This window comes from Caloenas nicobarica, chromosome Z (genome assembly GCF_036013445.1).
Source record: "Caloenas nicobarica isolate bCalNic1 chromosome Z, bCalNic1.hap1, whole genome shotgun sequence".
NCBI lineage: Eukaryota > Metazoa > Chordata > Aves > Columbiformes > Columbidae > Caloenas > Caloenas nicobarica.
In genome coordinates, this window is record NC_088284.1 from 98,513,604 (window position 1) to 98,528,822 (window position 15,219).

General features: G+C 45.2%; 1 protein-coding gene across 7 annotated transcripts in view; it reads left to right on the top strand.

The window, feature by feature from the left end:
* The first annotated feature begins 3,801 nt into the window (after positions 1–3,801).
* Positions 3,802–15,219, top strand: part of ST3GAL3 (ST3 beta-galactoside alpha-2,3-sialyltransferase 3) — a 182,167-nt gene continuing 170,749 nt past the window's right edge. For all 7 annotated transcript variants that reach the window (XR_010607808.1, XM_065655958.1, XM_065655962.1 and 4 more), the window contains exons 1-2: positions 3,802–3,909; positions 4,606–4,750. Coding sequence is in view for 6 of the 7 variants with exons in the window: in XM_065655958.1 (XP_065512030.1) it covers positions 4,636–4,750 (115 nt within the window). In the remaining variant the exon portion in view is untranslated. The remainder of the gene's footprint in view (positions 3,910–4,605; positions 4,751–15,219) is intronic.

The following is a 15,219-nucleotide window of genomic DNA, read 5'->3' on the forward strand; positions in this document are numbered from 1 at the left end:
TGCATCAGCAAAGGTAATCTCTAGCTAGCCATTACAGGAAAGAGATCTTTGCTGTGGTATTTAATTAATAACAAAATACTACATTAATTAGTATCAGGTCTGATTTGATGGCATGTAATTTGGGGGCAAGGATTATGGTGTGAGTATTAGAATGAGAATTTTTATAGGGCAGAGAGTCAAAATTAGATTAGCAGTCTCGCTACAAAGGAAGCCCAGAGGCTGACGTGTGTGTGTGCGTTTGGCAACTGATGCAGATAGTTACAGCATAACTTTTATTTACTGATGGGAAAAGAACCTGTAGCTGTTATTTACCTTTACGTGTCACCCCATATAATGCGCAGCTCAGCCACCAAGAAAGAAAAAAGCAAGCAGGCATCATTTCAGCAGGAACACCCTGTGGTGCTCAGCACCACGTGCAGGTGCATTTGCAGAGCATTTTTGGCATGTCCCAGCTGGGCTCCTTCCAGAGGAAGGGAAGGAGGAGGCTTTGCTGATGGTCACCCCCACATGCCAAAGGCCCACTGGGGACCTGAGCAGCTGAACCAGCGCCTGGCCCCTTGCACAGCTATGCCCCAGATGTGCTATATGTGCCAAGGGCACCGGGTTATGTCTAGTCCAACGTGAGTGCCCCAAGCAGCACGCAGGGTTGATGCAGGGACATGGGGTGTAGGACCCCTCACTGCCTGATCTGGGCAGTGACCAGTCCCAACTGTCCTGCATTACCTGCTAATGCAGCCACCAGCTGTGGCCTCTTCCAGATTCCCTCCTTTTATTTTTTTCCACTCAGCTCATGGCCAGCATTGCTGTGGGAAATACTCTGCAGACACAGGGGCTCAGCAGGTCAGCCGTCAGTGGGTTTTGTCGAGCAGGATGGGCTGCAGCTCTTGCCCTTTCATTTGGTCAGTTTGGCTTTGAAAAGCTCCAGAGCATTCTGGAAAGCGGCATGGCAATATGATAGGATTTAATCAGACTTAATTATTCCCCTGCTGTTGATCTCCTAGCAACATCCAGCTTGACATCTGCCTGCGAATGAAATGTGTAAGCTAAGTAGGAACATGTTCAGACTAAAGCCCTGCTACTCGAACCAAATCACTCCACTAATCATTGCCTTAATTCATCTCGTGGCCATTAGCTGCCAGGAGCTGGTACCTGATTTCCATAGATGCATGGCACTCGCCTCCTGAGTTTTTTCCAGGCTGGCAAGAAGCGTGACTCCATGCTGGGCTCTTTCCAGCGCTCTGACAACTGATAATGCAGGGTAGAGTTTCCTGAGTGACAAACGTGGGCTCAGGAGCAAGCCCCAGCCTTGTCGCTATCTGGCTTTGTGCTGTAGGTCCCCGCTTATCTCATCATCAAATTCAGATCACCCACTGTGCCTGCAGCCCGTGGGGTTTTAACTCTGAGCGAGTAAGCGATAGGGTTGGGGCAGTTTAGGTGAGGTTTGAGGATGGTCAGAGATGTGGTGTGGCAGTGACAGGTGTCACATGCAGCTCCACGTTGCCAGGGCATGAGGGGTCGAGGCAGGCAGAAGAAACCCAGCTTCTGCAGCTAGAGAGATGGAGAGGCAAAGAGAGGAGCAGGCATAAAGTGTTTGTAAAGCAAAACTACGCTCCGGACAGATGCGACTCAGAAGTCAGTGAGGTTATTGGAGGAAATGAGCCCCATGGCTGAGGCTGCCCAGCCTGGCCCTGGCTGTCTGCTTGCCAGAGAGAAGGGATCTGCCTCAGATGGGTGAGAGTGACCAGTGTGTTGAGCGGGTCAGCCCTGGGGTGCTGGGGGTTGGTGTGGGCAGTGGTGCAGAGGGAGACCTGCAGATGGATGGGGCTGCATGGATGTGGTCATAGCCCCTCTCCACACACCTCCCTGGAGGGATACTGGTGCCAGTGGTACCTGCATGTTGTTGTGAGACTGTTCATCTCCTGTGCTCCATCTAGAAATTGTTGTTAGCATCCAGAAAACCTAATGTTAGCGAGACGTGTGCCTCTGTGGAGAAGCACGGCAGCTCTGTGAGCCCAGCTGTGTGGGTGCCACACTCGCAGCCAGCCTGCACTGACTTCACTTCTGCTGACCACAAAATGGGGTTTCTGGCTGTGAAAGTGGGGCTGTGTGAGCCTCCACCGGCTCTCCCTGTACCCTGTGTGGGCTCTGCCTCTTGCTGAGCACCAGGGAGTAGGCTGGGTAGTGCTCAACCAGCCCTGTGCCATCACGAGGCAGCGCGTGCCGGTCGGCATCTGCACCAGGGCTTGCCTGCAGTGGGAGCTGCCACCATGCTGGATATGATCCTACTTAGTTTCCCTTATACTCGCGTGGCTTTTTGTTTTCCTTGTGCTATCAGTGATTCATGGAAAGTGGAATCAGGAAATAATTGGGCTGCTTTGCTGCCCGAAAGATGCAGGTTTATTCCTTAGTGTTTCTTTCCTTTCAGAGGACTTTTTCTCCCATGTCTAATGTTTTTTCTCTTTATCATTCCTTCCCTGTGCTGCCATATACTTGTGTTTCTCACTTGCCCTGTGCCATACGAGCTTTAGGAATACCCAGCAAGTCTGTGGGGCCAGCAGCAAGGAGGGCAATGCTGTGGGATGGGTGAGGTGCAGGCTGGCCCCACCACTGCAGTGATCATGGGGCAGCCGTGCAGTGAGAATGGGGAGACTGTAATGTCACAGGAACTGTGTGGAAGTGGTGCTGGCTGTGTGGTGTTGGCTGTGTGGCACTGGCTGTGTGATGTGAGCTGAGCTGTGCTGTGGGAGGGCAGCTGATGTGGTCCTTGCAGCCTGGTTTTGTCCAGTGGTGGAGGCTGTGCAGCACAGGGAAGCCCAGGGAGGTGGTGCAGTGTTGTGCAGTGCCTGGGCAGGACCTTGTTGGGTAAGCAGTGGTGTGAGGATCTGCAGAAATTGGAGGGCAGTGTGAAGGCAGTGCCCCAGGGCAGTGACTGGGTGCTAAACTGGGCTGTGCAGCTTGGCTAGGTGCAGCGTGGTGCGGTCACTGGAAGCAGGACAGGACTGGGCTGCTCTCTGTAGTGGCCGTACGCCAAGCTGGGCAGAGCAGTGCAGGGCTTAGAGGTTGTTCCGAGCAGTGCTTGGAGGTTGGGCAGTGCAGCAATTGAAGGGAGATGCAGTGCACTGCAATGCAGTGGTACTGCTGGGCTGCCCCATCTGGATAGGAGGGAGGTGTGGTAGTGTGTTGTGGCTGCAGTGACTGCAAGATTTGGAGATGTCTCAGCTGCAAGAAGGTGCAGTGCAGTGACTGGAGCAATGAGACAACGCGGAGCTTGACAGGCGGTGCACTGCTTGGAGGGGTCCTGCAGCGTCTGGCCTCGAGGAAGGGGTGGCTTGAAGTCCCTGCAGTGACTTGGAGGTGTCACTGAGTGACCCGGAAGCGGTGCAGGGATTTGGTGGAGGAGCAAAGCCGGGCGGGGACTGGGGAAGTGCAGAGTAGTGCCCTGCAGCCACTGGAAGGGGGAGGGTGCGGTGCAGTGGTGGAAGAGGGCAGTGCGCTGCAGGGATGGCAAGCGGGATCAGAACGGCGCGGAGATGGGTACAGGCGCAGTGTTGTGATTGGAGCAGAGATTTGGAGAGGGGGCGGCCGAGGGGGTTCCGCGCTTGCGCGCCACCGCCCTGCCGCAGCGCCCCTCCGGGGCGACCCCCTGCCGCCCGCCCGCCATTGGCTGCGGGCGCCTCCCGCGATAGGCTGCGGGCGCAGCCCCCCGCGCCGCCCCATTGGCCGGCGGCGGCCGCTATGCGGGCGGGTCGGCGGAGCGGCGACCCGCCCCGGCGCCCTATTGGCGGCCGCTGTGCCCCCCAGCGCCGCGGCGGCCGGTCCCGCTGCGCCGCGCCCGGCATGGCGGCGCCCGCAGCCCCGCGCCCGGGGGCCGCAGCCGGCGGCCGAACGCCCAGGGCCGGCAGCGGCAGGGTGAGGAGGGCGGGCGGGGGTCGGGGAGGGGAGATGAGCGCGGGGACAGGCGAGGCGGCGGCGGGATGCCTGGCCCGCGCCTGCTACCCGCCCGGCGGTGGCGGAGCCCGTTCGAATCCAGCTTCCAGCCGGCCGTTGGCAGTTGCCGGCCGGCCGCCGTTCTGCTCGGGCCCGGCGGGCCCCGCTGCCCCGGCGCCGGTCCCCCTTTCGGGGCAGCGCGTCTCGCCGGGGCTGCCGCCGGGTCCTGCGCCGCCCCGGCCGGCTGACGCGCTCCCGCGGGCCCCGCCGTCCGTGGGACAGCCCCGGGACCCCCGGGCGCTGTGCGTTTGCATCGTGACGCGTCTGGGGGCCTCCTCGGCTGCGGCGGTTCTGGGACCGATTATCTGAAGTGCTCTGGGCCGGGAGTGCGGGCAAGGCGCTGGGTGCTGCCCTGTCACAGTTGCGGTGCCCTCCGGCCCCTCCGGAATGGCATTTAGCCGTGCGACAAAAAAAAAAAAACAAAACACACCAAAAAAACCCCGGCTACTTAAGGTGGTGGTTCTTATTTCGCTGACGCCGTTTGGGTAATTGGTGTGTTTTACCTTGTGGAGAGCACGGGTTTGGATTTGTGCGTCGTTGTGGGTACGGGATCGCATGTTTTGAAAGGATGACTGTTGGAGAAGGCGGCTCCATCATCAACGTGTTTTTACTTCTCAGGTCATGTAGAAGAGCAGATTTGATGTGAAGATGGGACTGTTGGTGTTTATGCGTAACCTGCTGCTAGCCCTCTGCCTCTTTCTGGTACTGGGATTTCTGTACTATTCTGCTTGGAAGTTGCACCTTCTCAGATGGGAGGATTCAAGTAAGTATGAGCACCGTGTAACTGTTTCTGGGCTCCCTAGAATGTCTATTAGATAGTTGCGATAGTACTGAGGTGGCTCTGATTTAGTAGTGTTAGAGGGATGTGATTAAGCATAATCAAATGCTGGAGCTTTTAGTATACTTAAGGGGTTGAATTTGTGATTACCTAATGCTCTTTATGGCTTTACTTTTATTACTGGGTACAAAAGCAGGTTCACGCTCTATAAATCTAGAATTAGAGACTTCAGTCCTTAGAATATTCTGTGCTAGTTTATGATTCATAGTTCTCAAAATAAAGAGTTTGCATGCTGAGGCTTTTGTTCCCTGAATCTTTCTGTACATTTTAAAATATCTAAGACAAGGGGTTTTTTTCTCTGACAGATTTTAATTTCTCTCTGTGATCGTATATGCTGGTTATCTGATCATCTTGCTTTGTCCTTCAGAAATCCTCATCTTCAGTTTGTCTTCCATGTTATTATCTGCCAACTGTCTGTCATCTAAAACGATGTTTCTCAACCTTTTTAAGTCCAAAGAGACATCTGACCTCACTGAATACAATCTGAGGATTGTACTGTGTGGTAATGCCATAGGAGGGTTTAGTTGCAATGAGATATAAAATAAGCTTGCTTGCTCAGTTACTGCTTTTATTTTGGCTTGTGTTGATTGCTTCCTTGTTTGCATGTGAGAATTGTGTATTGAAGATATAAAACCAAGAAAATAATTCCCTCCACTCCCCCTCCCACCCAAAACACAAGCCAGCCTTCTGTGCAGCTGTTCCATGGGCTGTCTCAGATGTCTCACAGCCAACCGTTGCTCCCTGGATCAGTGGCTGAGAAACACTGATCCAGAAGGGTTGTTTTTCTGTCCGACAAAAAGCCATGGGGCAAATTCCATCTTCACTGTATTCTGTTTCCATGTGTGCTGCTGGAGGTTTCTACTGTAAAGCTTATTAAAGTTAATATTTTTCTACCTCTATACGCTCTATATCTGTTGTTACGTGCTCTAAGAAGTTGTGCATGGTGACAGATGATGACTTGGATGTGACCTTTGCACTGATGCAGTGATTTTTGACTGCTAAGATGTCTCGTACTAGACCAGGTGTCGGAAGACTGAATTTGTAAAAGGAGGTGCATAGTATCTTTCTGAGCAAGGCTTGTTTCTTCAGGTTTGTGCTTCAGAGAGGGAGTCCAAAGTTTTGATTGTGACCTTCTGAAACTACCGCTTTTGTTGATGAGGTATAGAAAATCCTTCCTACGTGAAAATGAGTACAGAACATAGTTAAAAGAGCAGTTTTGCCGTATCTGCTACCACATGATGATCTGTTGTGAAATTATACTACATGCCATCCTTTACTTCCTTCATACCACCAGAAATTGTGTTGGGACTTCCGAAGGCCTGCAAAAAAACCCTTCATGCCCCAACTTGTATGTGAACTTTGTTAAATGTGAAGGGGAAGCTTTATGTTTATGTGCTGGATGCCAAGGTGCTGGGGTGGATTCTAAATTTCTTCAGGTTTCGCCTCTTGGGATTTTGCACCTTTAGTTTTGTGTGCCATTTGTTATTTTACAGGACCTTGTCCGTCTCTGGGGGGTTTTGTGGTAACTGTGCCTTGTAATACAATGTTGCAAATCTGTATACAAACATTGTGAATTTCTATAAATAGAGCATTTTTACCTGGAAATATGTAAGTTACTTGTAAGTTGCAGCCTAGTTAATTTCTGTTGAGTGTACTGGCTGCTTTGGCGTACCTGGGATGTTCTGACAGGAGCACCCTGAGATGATGTGACAGACTTTTTGCTAGGTGTATGTTTCCTTTTTTCTGATGTCATGTGTGAAATATGTTCTTCGTTTATTCCTGGAAGTTGCAGTACTTGCATCAAGCTTCTTGAAGATGGACGAAGCAATAATGCTGGTTTGAACATTTAGCTCATTGATCTTTATCAATTGTCACAACTGATATAGACCGTACCACTGTTTCTTTTAGACGTGGGTCATGTCTTAAACATCAGATGAAGCTCTGTGAAATACTAGTGTAAACAGCAGTCTAGTGTAAGAGGACAAAATTTTATGTGATTACTTTTGAAAACAGTTAAGGTGGTACCACTTTTCAGTTGATCTTCAGACTTTTGCGTGTATCAAAAATGGTTTATTTATCATGTAATTTTACAAACGAGGAACTTATGTAGGTTTAAAATACAAATGTAGAAGTCTCTATTGGGAAACCTGATGTGAAGAGTTAACATTAAGCTTCAATAAATAACTGTTTGGAAGTTAACAAATGACAGAATTGAAGTTGCTCATTTAACCATGATTAGGCTTCCCTGAGCATGTGTAATATGATACAATGTATAATGATGCAGTTATACTTTCTATTTGCTGAAGGAGAACCTTGCTTAGTTCAGTGCACAAGACAGGTGGTGCTTGGTAGCTGCTTGTGATTTTATTTCCTGAATTACAATTCAGTGTGTGACCTTGTGAGTTTCCTTAAGATTGGAACGATAACGCCGATGTCCCCAAAGGCAAAACTAAGTTAGATGTGTTAATTTTGGGGTGCTTAATAATCTAAGATTTTATGTGTGAGTTAGCATCTTGCTAATTTTTTTTTTTTTTTTTGTGACCAGTGTGTCTTTATTCTCTGTAATAGTGACTCCCTAGCTTCAGCAGTCACATTCATCTTTTCGCTGTTCTGCTCTTTATGCTAGAGGAGGCATGAAACTAAGCTGATCCTGACATCCAGCACCCTTGCAATCTCTTCAGATTGGTTTTAGTAAACTTGACACCTGTATTTAATACCAGACCCAAACAAATTTGCCATAGAGTGTGGTGAAAAATATCTGATCCGCTTACTTGCTTCTTGTGTGATTTGTTCACTTAATGTTTTAGAAAATGCCTGTGTATGTTGTTGTTATGGGTGAATGTGAATGGTAACTCTGTAAGGCATTTAGTCACCTGAGACTTCATGTTTGTGTATTTAGCTGCTAAAGTAAATGAATAGTTAAAGTCATTTGTTTGTTTGTACTTGACACTTCCAAGAAAGGAGGCTAAACTGAATAGACTGAAAGATATCCATCAGTGTTTCTTTTACAATCTCCATTTAACTTTAAATCTGTCCTTCTTGAGTGATGCCTTAGTGAATTCTGAGAAAATGTTCTTACTCTGTGACTCTACACCTTGCCAAAATACAAAGGAGAACAGGAAATAATTAATTCTCTAAGGCTTATCTTTCCTGTGACAATAATAGATTGAACTCAGCTAATGTGAACTAATTAAGGTCGAATTAAGTTCAGCTGCTTCTTCCATGCAAGACAAACCTCCAGTGACTGCTCTACGCTTGTCCTTTTAGTGAGTATCATGGCCGGCTGCCCTTCTCCAGCCTTGTCTCACGTCAGTGGCAATATATCCTTAGTTCTCACAGCAGCAGCAAGGTGCAGAAAAGCGGCGTGTAATACTGTGTGAATGCAGGAGAGCCTTTGAGTTCTGGTGATTGCTGGGAGTATATGAGCAGTGTTTAGGACAGAGATAAGCTTTCCTTTTCTCTTTCCTGATTTCCGTAATGCAGCTTTAGCCTCTGATAACAGCGGTAAGAGCTGCACACCATCCTTGCACGTTCTTCCCAGACTGGCAATAGTGACAGATGCAGCAGCCCTTGGGTTGAGAGTGTTGAGTTGCATGGAGGTGTGCTGAGCATGTACAACTGATAATGTGATTTGGGAGACAAACAAGGAAATGAGAAATTTGGTATTGGGTTTAGCCGTCCTGTATATTCCAGAAGGACCTTGCAGCAGCAGGTAGTTGTACATCTGTTCATTGTGTTTCTGGACACTGAGTTGTCAGAGAGTTCCTGCGTGGTAATGGTAGTGATAGGAGCAGTTTTTGAAGGTCTGAGATATGCACTGCAGCCTTTTTCCTAACAACTCCCTGTACTGTCCCTTCCACCTTCCCTGGTGCATTTGGCTCTGAGGTTGAAGGAAGATGTTATCTGTACAGCATGTGGGAAGGTGCCCCGTTATCTTTGAAATGTATAATGGGAGATGGAGTCTTGCTGGCAGTGCTTCTTAGATTTGCTTTCTCAGCTGGGAGGAATGCATTTTTACCCATAACTGAAGGACAGAATATAGTAATGTTAAAATTTAATACTGATGTTTGTTACTTAAGGAAGGAATGATTCCATTAAAAAATGTCCTGGCTAAGGAAATAATAGACTCATTCACCCAAGGCAGCTTTCCCACCCCCACTTTTTTTTCCTCCCCTCCTAGCGAAGTATTGAGGTATACTTGGACATGGACAGTGTGACACTATTTTCCTGTTCTCTGTTGTATTTCTATCTATGTTAGCATTGAATTAATTTAAAGAAATATATACTCTACTTTAGTTACTTTGCCAAAACCTAAGTTAATACAATTTGTAGCTATAGATGTTGAGCTTATCACTTTGAATGTGGCTTTTAAAATATCTCCAGGTATGTTCTGTTGATGTCTCCATAAAGAAATCAAGTCACTACTCTGTCATCTGTTGCTCTGTGTTATTTTCAACTCTAATTATGGAGAGGCAGCCAAAGAGATAAGGCTCTGGGAAGAGATTTTCTGTAGGTATTTCAGGACCCCTATCCTTTTTATTTTTTTTTTTTAATGTCTGTTTCTGTGGAAACCAGGAGACATAAATAGGCAAAACTGACTCACTTCTGGTTTCAGGTTTTTCGTCTGCTTGCATTTCCATGGAAACTAGTCTTGCAGCAAAAAAGGCTAAATTAATCAAAAGCAATCAAACCCTTAATATAAATACTGATTTCTTTCTTTCAAAGTGAAATGGTATTTTTGTCATTTATTGTATTAGGGATTAAAAATGTACTGAAGAAATTGATCTTTTACAAGGGTTTGGAGCATGTGTGCTGTTCTTCCTGTGGCTAAAGCCTCACGGTACATGTGGTGGTGTGTGGTGTGGGTACAACCGTTGTATCTTGAGTTACTGAGGGTGTCGTTTGTTCTGCGTTAAGGGATTTGGTCTTGCAGACATTGACATCTGACTTCTTTCCATTCTGTAGTTTAATGAAAAACAAAGGAGAAGACATTCATTCAGTGTGTGAGCAACTAGGCCACAGAGACAAGCTTGTCCCCTTTGTGGAGAGAGGCATGTCATAGTTCTGTGTTCAGACCCTCATCTCTGGGAGTTACTGTCCCACTTGCCTCTGCCAGCAGAAGGAAATGCAGGGTTGCTCCTATGAAAAATAACACCTCCAGACCAGCTCAACTTGGCATTGGGAGCATAAATCTCTGATGAAACGGGTTTGAGCCAAACTGGCTGGATTTATGGTTAGGTGGATGAGGGAGCGTATCCTTTTTACTGTAGAATTACAAGGCACTCATGGCCCTATTTTGAGGGGTGGCAAGCAAATGGTGATGGTAACCATTTCAGTTCTGTATCTATCTGTGGTCTCAGCCTTCAAGGGCTGTGTATGTGTTCTTTATGGTAGACTTTATTGCTGTTACTGGTGCTCCCCAGGCTGAAAAGCCTGAGATACTTTAACCTTGTGGGCATTAGCTGTTTTGGGCAGTAGTATCCAGCAGTGTAAATTTCCTGAAACAGTTGCCTTTTTGCTTTGCAGGAAGAGGCTGGGAACAGTGTTGAGGCAGATTGTTTGAGTTATTAGTAACTTCAAGGTTTGTTTAATCTACTCAGCTGTTCTGCAGCCTGTGTTGGTGCTGTACTTATTGCAGCAAAATTGAGAACAAATGTTTAGAAAGTTCTCATAAGATGGGTACAGCTACAGATTTAAGGAATCTCTTTGCTACTTTTCTGATCATTTAGGGATTTGAGGATCACAGTGATGCTTTTTGAAGTGTTAAAAATAGGAAGTAATGTTATTGAGGCGGCAGTGTATATTAGAAACAAAGATGTAAAAATAGGAGTTAAAACAACAGTTGTCTGGTAAAGTAGCTTAACTTTCCTAAGAATTATCCTGTTCAGCTGAAATGTTTCACTTGTGTTCGGCTTGAAACTGAAAACTTTAGTTTCATAAGTATGGCGCATGATTCTCTTATCTATGTAGAGCACAGAAAAATGGATTTAGTGCCCAGAAATTGTTGCTGCTGTTCAAGTTACTTCATGCTCGCTGTTAACCTGCCAGAATAAGGACCGTGGCTAAACTGAAACTCCTGCAACTCAGGACATTCAGTTTTAAGTGGTATCTTCCACAGCTTTAATTGTGCCAGCTGCTTTTCACTTGGCTGGAGACAGATGTGAGTGTTCCTGATGCCTCTGCTCTGGCTGTTCGATGCAGCCCCACAGAACTGCCTGCTTTTTCAGCCTTGGGTTACTGTTTTAGTTCTGAGATAATGTTCACTTTTTAGCAAGGTAGAAAAGCAAGGTGCAAGAATACTTCTGCATCCCCCTACACACAGCTCGGCCTTAGTTTTTCATCTTAAAATATTCAGGTGCTCTTGCTTCTCTTGACAACAGCAGCCTTGTTGCTGTTTGAGTCCCTATTCAAGCCTTTATATTTCCCCCTCTCTCCATTTGTGTGGATAGCTGATGGGTGCAATCGAGGAGCTTGCCCAGTTTAAAATAATATGTGGTTTTATTTGTTTTGCTCAGTTGACCTTGACTTGGTGTTTCACTTGCTTAACACTTGAGCACTTTCTCCGTGTTCCCCCAAGTTTGGGAAGGATGTGTTCCCCTGACTTTGGATGAGCAGATTGCGATAGTGTTCATAAGGGGCAGCACTCTGTGTCTTACATGCAGCTAAAGCTGCATCCTCCGGTACAGGTTTTTCAGAGGTCAGAGTCAGCAGCTTTCTGTATTCTGGAAGGTACAATGCAGTGAAAGCACTTTACCTCTCTCGGTGATTGCTCTGCAGCTGAATGCTTTCAGAGGTGAAAGCCTTTATTCATGGCAGCTGACTGCAAACCCCTTAGCAGTGAGTTCAGCTGGAAACAATACCTCCCTGTGTAGACAGTCTCATCTGGGTTGGTGAACGGGTCTCTGCCTTCCCTCCCTCTTGTCACTGTATGTCCCCTTGGTGCACAAATCGTGCCCCTCTGCAGCAGTGGCTGTTGTGCCTTCAGATATTACCAGCCTTAGTGGAAGCCCCACCACATATTCGTTTGATAGATCACGTGGGCTTTCTCCATTGACTTCAATGCAGGCAGGCTGGCTTTGGGCACCTTTCATATCCATTTCAATTCTGCTTCACGTCCATTCTGCGGACGTTGTTGGGGCAATAACTTCTGGCACAAAGGAGGTAATATATGATTTGTCTTGGTCTGGACAGCTATTGCTGCTGTGACCTTAGTACTGATTCTGACTCTGTCTGTCACACTTAGGGATGTTTTGCAGAGGAGATTTTTCCTAGATTGTTATCTTCTGCCAACCTTTTTGGTGCTCTTGTTGCTCTAACATCTCATTTTTTCTCATTGCAGCCTGGGTTTACATCAGTGTCAGGCTGAGGCAATAAAGCAGCCGAGCCTGGGTATGACTTGCAAGGACAAGTACAACTGGGTCATGAGGCATAGCTCTGTATGAATTATGTATCTCTTCTACACGTCAGAAGGAAGGTAATTGCACACCCAGGCGTCATGCAAAATGTAATTTGTACTGTGCATATCCCGAATAGATGTTTGAACCTGAGATAGCTGATTTCAAGTGGTTACTTCTTCGTGGTACCACATGATTATATTGCTTTTGTATGCATTGCTTTCTTGAGGAAGTAATAGTGTGTGGGGGTAGAACCACAATTTCTATTAATAGTTAGGTACAGAAATTACCGGATGTTTCTTAACCAGTTCTTGGTATTTTAAATAACCAAATGCCTAGGCGATCCAATACATATATATATATCTGAGGTTCAGAATTTAGCATTTCTTGCTCTGTTCTGAAAAAAGAAAAATCAGAATATGTTAAAGTTAGCTCCGTTGTTAAGAGCTTATAAACATGTATGTTGCTTGTCTTTAACTTTTTTCAGATGATGCTAGGATCTCTCCTACTTTAATTCAGTCCCTGTTACAGCATGTAATTTTTTTGCAGCTGTTATCCTGTGGATTTCAGTGTTAGGGACATGGATTAAATGCGAGGTTGATCTGAGCCACAACAGTGCAGCAAGTATCTCCCTTGATAGCTCCTGGAACAAAAAGAGTTAAAACAGTGTAACTACAAAAAAGTTGAACTGGTATCTTTTGTAGCTACAGTGAGTGTGAATATTCTGAATATCTTTGCCCAAAGCATTATGCACAGGTGTGTGTATGCTTTGAAAGAAGTAGTGAAAATGAGATGGCACAGATATCAGTAAGAGCTGAGTTTTCCCAATAGCTAAGTGGCTGATAGCTTCCTACATATGAAGGCTTACTCTAAATAAATGTTGACAAAGTTAATAACTTCTAAGTGTGATTGCATCTGTTTATGTTTGTTAGAAATTAATCAACCTCAGAATAGCCTTAATACTATATAAGTATTGCTTTTCAGCTGTGATTGTGTCTAGAGACCCTAAGCAAAAAAAATATACTGAGACACATTTCTTAGGAAGAAGGGTTGTAACTTGAAGAGACTTGATTCAGGAAGGCAGAGGAGGCTGAGGCACAGCAAAGTGAAGTTATTCTGTCACACAGCAGCTCGAGGGCAGAGCTATGAATAGAATAAAGATCTCAAGGTTCTTGATCCCGTGTCCAGTTGGCCAAATGAGGCTCATTCTCCCATAATTACACATTCTACATCTGCCCAGTTTAGGAAAGCAGTAATATTCTGAATTTGCTTGCTTGGGGCAGAGATCATCTGCTGATATTTGTAAAAAACAGCAGTATTTCAGAGTACTGTGGTGATAATAACAAAACTGCTGATGTTCTGCACGGGCAGTGCTGGCAGCTTGATGTGGGTGCTGTAATTAGGCTGTGATGTGGCTACTGTACATTGCTGCTAGAATTTGCCAAAGATGCATCTGTGGAAGTGCCTTCACAAGTAAGTGTACAGCCTGAACAGTTGTGAATGCTGGTTTGGGGTTTTTCAGCCTTAGATTCACCACATCAAGGGCACCATACTTTCGAGCTGCATTAATACCGCAACCACCTTTTTCTTTTTAAAGGTAGTATTTTTTTATAACAGAAAAGTTTAATTCTGCTCTCTATACTCAAACACAGAATTCTCTTTTATTTAAACTTAAAGAAATATATGTTCAGGCATAGACTAAGCTGCTAGAATTTCTGCTCAAAGGTTGAAAAACTGAGCTTTTGAAAAGAGGGGAATAATGGAACAGTTTTGGCAGTTTTAACCATAGCGATCGCTAATGCTCTAGGTATAATTAGAAATCTAATTAATGCAAATTTAGTTGCTAAGACTTTCTGCCTTTTGAGACTTGCCCCACACAAATTCTAGCAGGTTCCAAATAGACCATAGGCAGTTCCTCATTATAGTACTAGGAAATCAGTAACGCTGCTTTTTTCTGTTAGCACTGTTGCTGTAATCTCTGTTTAGAAGGGCTTCACCTGAATGCTGGAAGGCTTTTATTATTTTTAAGCATGATTCATTATGACATTAATTTCTAAATAATTGAGTTCAGAGCTTCTGTGTTTGGGCCCAGTACTTCATTAGAAGCAGAAGCCCAAGTTAATAACAATGTAAAGGCTGCAAATTGAATTCTAGTGAAAAAATGTGTTAATTTTGATTGAATTTTCTAAATTTCCCTCATATTTAAGGATTTTTCAGGTGTAGTTTGAATATTTCTAAATTTTTGAAATAAAATTTTGCATGTTGAAAATCAGGTATTATTTGCATTACAAAAATGAAAGCTTCGGTACTGTATAAGAATATCTTACTTCTGCTTGCTGCATATTTTGTTTCCCACAAAGTTAGTTTAATATTTAGAGCATATTGTACCATTTGAGAAATAGTTTGTGCTTCTATGAATAGAAACCATGCCATTTTATGAAGGGACTGTCTTTAGGCTGATGTTTCCTGACTTTTGAATGCTTTGAGTTTCTTGATGTACTTACTGAAACTTTTTAAAAGAAGAATTAAAAATAGCTCATAAGCTAGGGCTAAGTACTCTTAATCATGTACTCTCCTATGCAAATCACATTTCCTGCTTCAAAGGATGGATGGATGAGGAACTAGAGAAATCTGCTGTTGTCTAGTGATTTGCTGCTGTTCTGATAGAGCCTAGATGCAGATGCAGAATTCCTTCTTGTGATTAACTCTGTCGCTTCAGAAAATGGCAATTGAGAAGTGAGAGGAACCATTAGGTGAAAAACAAAAAACTTGGTATTGGGAAGTTTGCTTATTTCTAGTAAACTTTGTAACTGAAGCATAAAAAAGAACTAAGGTAGGATTTTTTTCTGCAGACTTCAATGTAATTTAAGGAAGTTAGGGTTGCTTTGATTTTATTTTAGATTTAACAGTGTAGCCAAAAGCTTAAAACCCCCCTCTTGGCTGTTGTGTATTAACTGCTGGGTTTGACATAATGCTGCACTAGTATAAGTACACCTTGCT